The following is a 3001-nucleotide window of genomic DNA, read 5'->3' on the forward strand; positions in this document are numbered from 1 at the left end:
AAAAATATAATAGTTAAATAAGCTACTTATATTAATTATCTTAATATAAAAAAAACCATTTTTTTTTAATATTAAGTATTTATTCTATACTTAATTAATATAATTTTAACTATCTTTTTTAATATTATTATTTATACTTTATTAATATATTTTTTATTTTTCTAAAATATTTAATTCTATTTTTATTATTAATTTTAAGTATTAATTTACTGGCCGGAAAGGTATGGGATATTCCATGGGATATTCCATACCAAGTGATATCATACCGTACCCGGGTATGGTATGGGTAGGGTCGGATACCATACCATTTTTCTGGTATGGGTTCGGGATCTTGGCGGTATATCCCACGGTATGGTATATCTGTGGTATTATACCATGGAATAGTATATGTATGGGATATCCCCACTGAGATTTCTATATTTAGAAGTATAAGTAGCTATTCTGATCATCATTCTGGCCAACCATGGCTACCACTATCATCTACCATGGCTGCCACTATCATGGCTGCCACTACCATGGCTGCCCCTACCATGGCTGCCACTACCATGGCTGCCCCTACCATGACTGCCCCTACCATGGCCACCCCTACCATGGCCACCCCTATTATGGCTGCCACTACCATAGCTGCCACTACCATAGCTACCACTACCATAACTACTACTACCATGGCTACCATATGATAGTAGGCTATTTCAATAATAAATAGTGGTAGCCATGATAGTGGTAGCCATGGTAGTGGTAGCTGTTAGAATGTTAGGTATGTGATGTGTAGAACGGACGGATCAATTCTCCAGAACCTCTCCGGGGCCAGGTTCTAAATATAGTACAAAATTAGGTAGCTGGAAAACATGGTGGCTGGGATGCGCGGGGGCCACATTTCGATGGTAGGCATGGTAGTGGCAGGCATTGATAGTGGTAGCCATGGTAGGGGCAGCCATGGTAGGTAGCCATGGTAAAGACAGCCATGATAGGTAGCCATGATAGGGGCAGCCATGGTAGATAGCTATGGTAGTAACAGCCATGATAGGTGACGAGAATACTTCTAAATATAGAAATCCCAACCGGGATATCCCATACATATACCATTCCATGGTATGATACCACAGATATACCATACCGTGGTATATACCGCCAAGATCCCATACCATACCAGGTATGGGATCATGCAAATCTCAATAACCCATACCATACCAGAGTATGGTATGGCAGGTCAATATCCCATACCATACCATACCTTTCCGGCCATACTGTATTATTCTATTTATAAAAAATCTAAAAGACGTATTATCTTATTATTTATTAATAAACCTTAAATAATATAAAAGTATATTTAATATATTACTCTTAGCTCTTCTCTTATCTTTATAATAATTTTAATCTAAAAATACTATATAAAAATAAACTTAAAAGTTTTTTATAAAATATTCTTTACTTTATCTTTTACTAGATAATCTATAAATTATTTAATTTTCTTTTATTATTTAAGAAATATATTTTTATCTAAAATTTTAAATATAAAATAAATCTTATTTTTATTCTATATCTCGAAATTAATTATATTTTTAAAAGTATAAATAACTTTATTTATATTAGAAATTTCTCTAAAATTAAGTAAAATTTAATTATTTTAAAAGAAAGATTAATCTTTAGATAATTCGATTATAAAGAAAGCGAAGATCGCTATTTTAATTATAAAAAAATAAATTATATATTAAGAATAAATTATAATATAGAATATAATAAGAAATATAATAATTAATATTATAATAGTAATTAAGAGTATAAATAATTTAGAAAGTCTATCTTATTCGATATAATTTAATAATTATAATAATTATTAATTAAGTAGACTTTATATAATATCTTATTCTCTTATTTATTCTCTTATTTATTCTCTAATTTATTCTCTTATTTATTCTCTTATTTATTCTCTAATTTATTCTCTTAAAAGTTATAGATCGCTTTATTTAAGCGTTAATATTTAAATTAATTATTTTAATCTTCTAGCTAGTTAATTTATCTATTTAAATACTAGAAGTTAAATAAGAACTTCTTAATTCTAAAATATTAAATTTATTTAAATTTATTTATAAATTAAAGTTAAAATATTTAAATTTATTAAATATCTTTTTTATTAATAATATAGATATAATATAGTTATAACGCTTAATATACTTTCAATTATTTTAAAAGTAATATATAATTAAATAAGTCTTATATTAATAACTTAATTCTTTATATAATTAAATAGATTTTAATAAAAGTTTATTAATTTTAATTATAAATCGCTAAATTAATCTATTAATCTAAATATTATTATTTAAATAAATTCTAATAGAAGTTTATAACTTATTTTAATAATTTAAAAGTACGCTACGTAATTAGATAAGAAACTTCGATAAGATTTTAAGAGAAGTCGAGATTAAAATAAGATATCGAGACGAGATCTCGAGCTTTCTTAAAATTCTAATTTGATTTTAATATTAAAGCGAGATTATAAATTAAATCTCATTATTTTAATAAATTTTAATATTATATATTAAAAGCTAGAATTAAAAAAAGTATAAATTATAATATCTTTTTAAGTTAAAGTATAAGATATAAATACTTAAAAAGATAATTAGAAGATATATATATTTATATTTAAAAAACGTTATAGAAGTATTATAAAAACGTTATAAGAGTAATTTTTCTAAAATAATTTAATTAAACGTTTAATAATAAAAATAAGATATTCTTATTATCTTATTTAAAAAACGCTATCTCGACTTAACTCTATCTCGACTTAAGTTTATCTCGACTTAAGTCTATCTCGACTTAACTCTATCTCGTTAAAATCTTAGCTTAAAATAAGATAATATTAATTATTCTATATCTCGCTCTACTTCGCTTCGTTATATAGCGTATTTAAAAGTATTCTATCTTTATAAATTAATAATAAAATAAAAATTATTTCTATCTTTTTTTATATTATTATAATTATTTTAATAAAACTTTATCT

General features: G+C 25.1%; 1 protein-coding gene across 1 annotated transcript; it reads right to left on the reverse strand.

Moving 5' to 3' along the window:
- Positions 1–476: 476 nt before the first annotated feature.
- On the reverse strand, positions 477–994 carry HO133_000025 (uncharacterized protein; the record flags this gene model as incomplete). The annotated part of the gene is made up of 2 exons (XM_037290965.1): positions 477–669; positions 876–994. 2 exons carry the CDS (start codon positions 992–994, stop codon positions 477–479), a joined length of 312 nt encoding a protein of 103 aa, XP_037157839.1.
- Between the last annotated feature and the right edge of the window lie 2007 nt (positions 995–3001).

The sequence above is a fragment of the Letharia lupina genome (assembly GCF_014066315.1).
Source record: "Letharia lupina isolate WasteWater1 chromosome Unknown contig_1, whole genome shotgun sequence".
Classification (NCBI taxonomy): domain Eukaryota; kingdom Fungi; phylum Ascomycota; class Lecanoromycetes; order Lecanorales; family Parmeliaceae; genus Letharia; species Letharia lupina.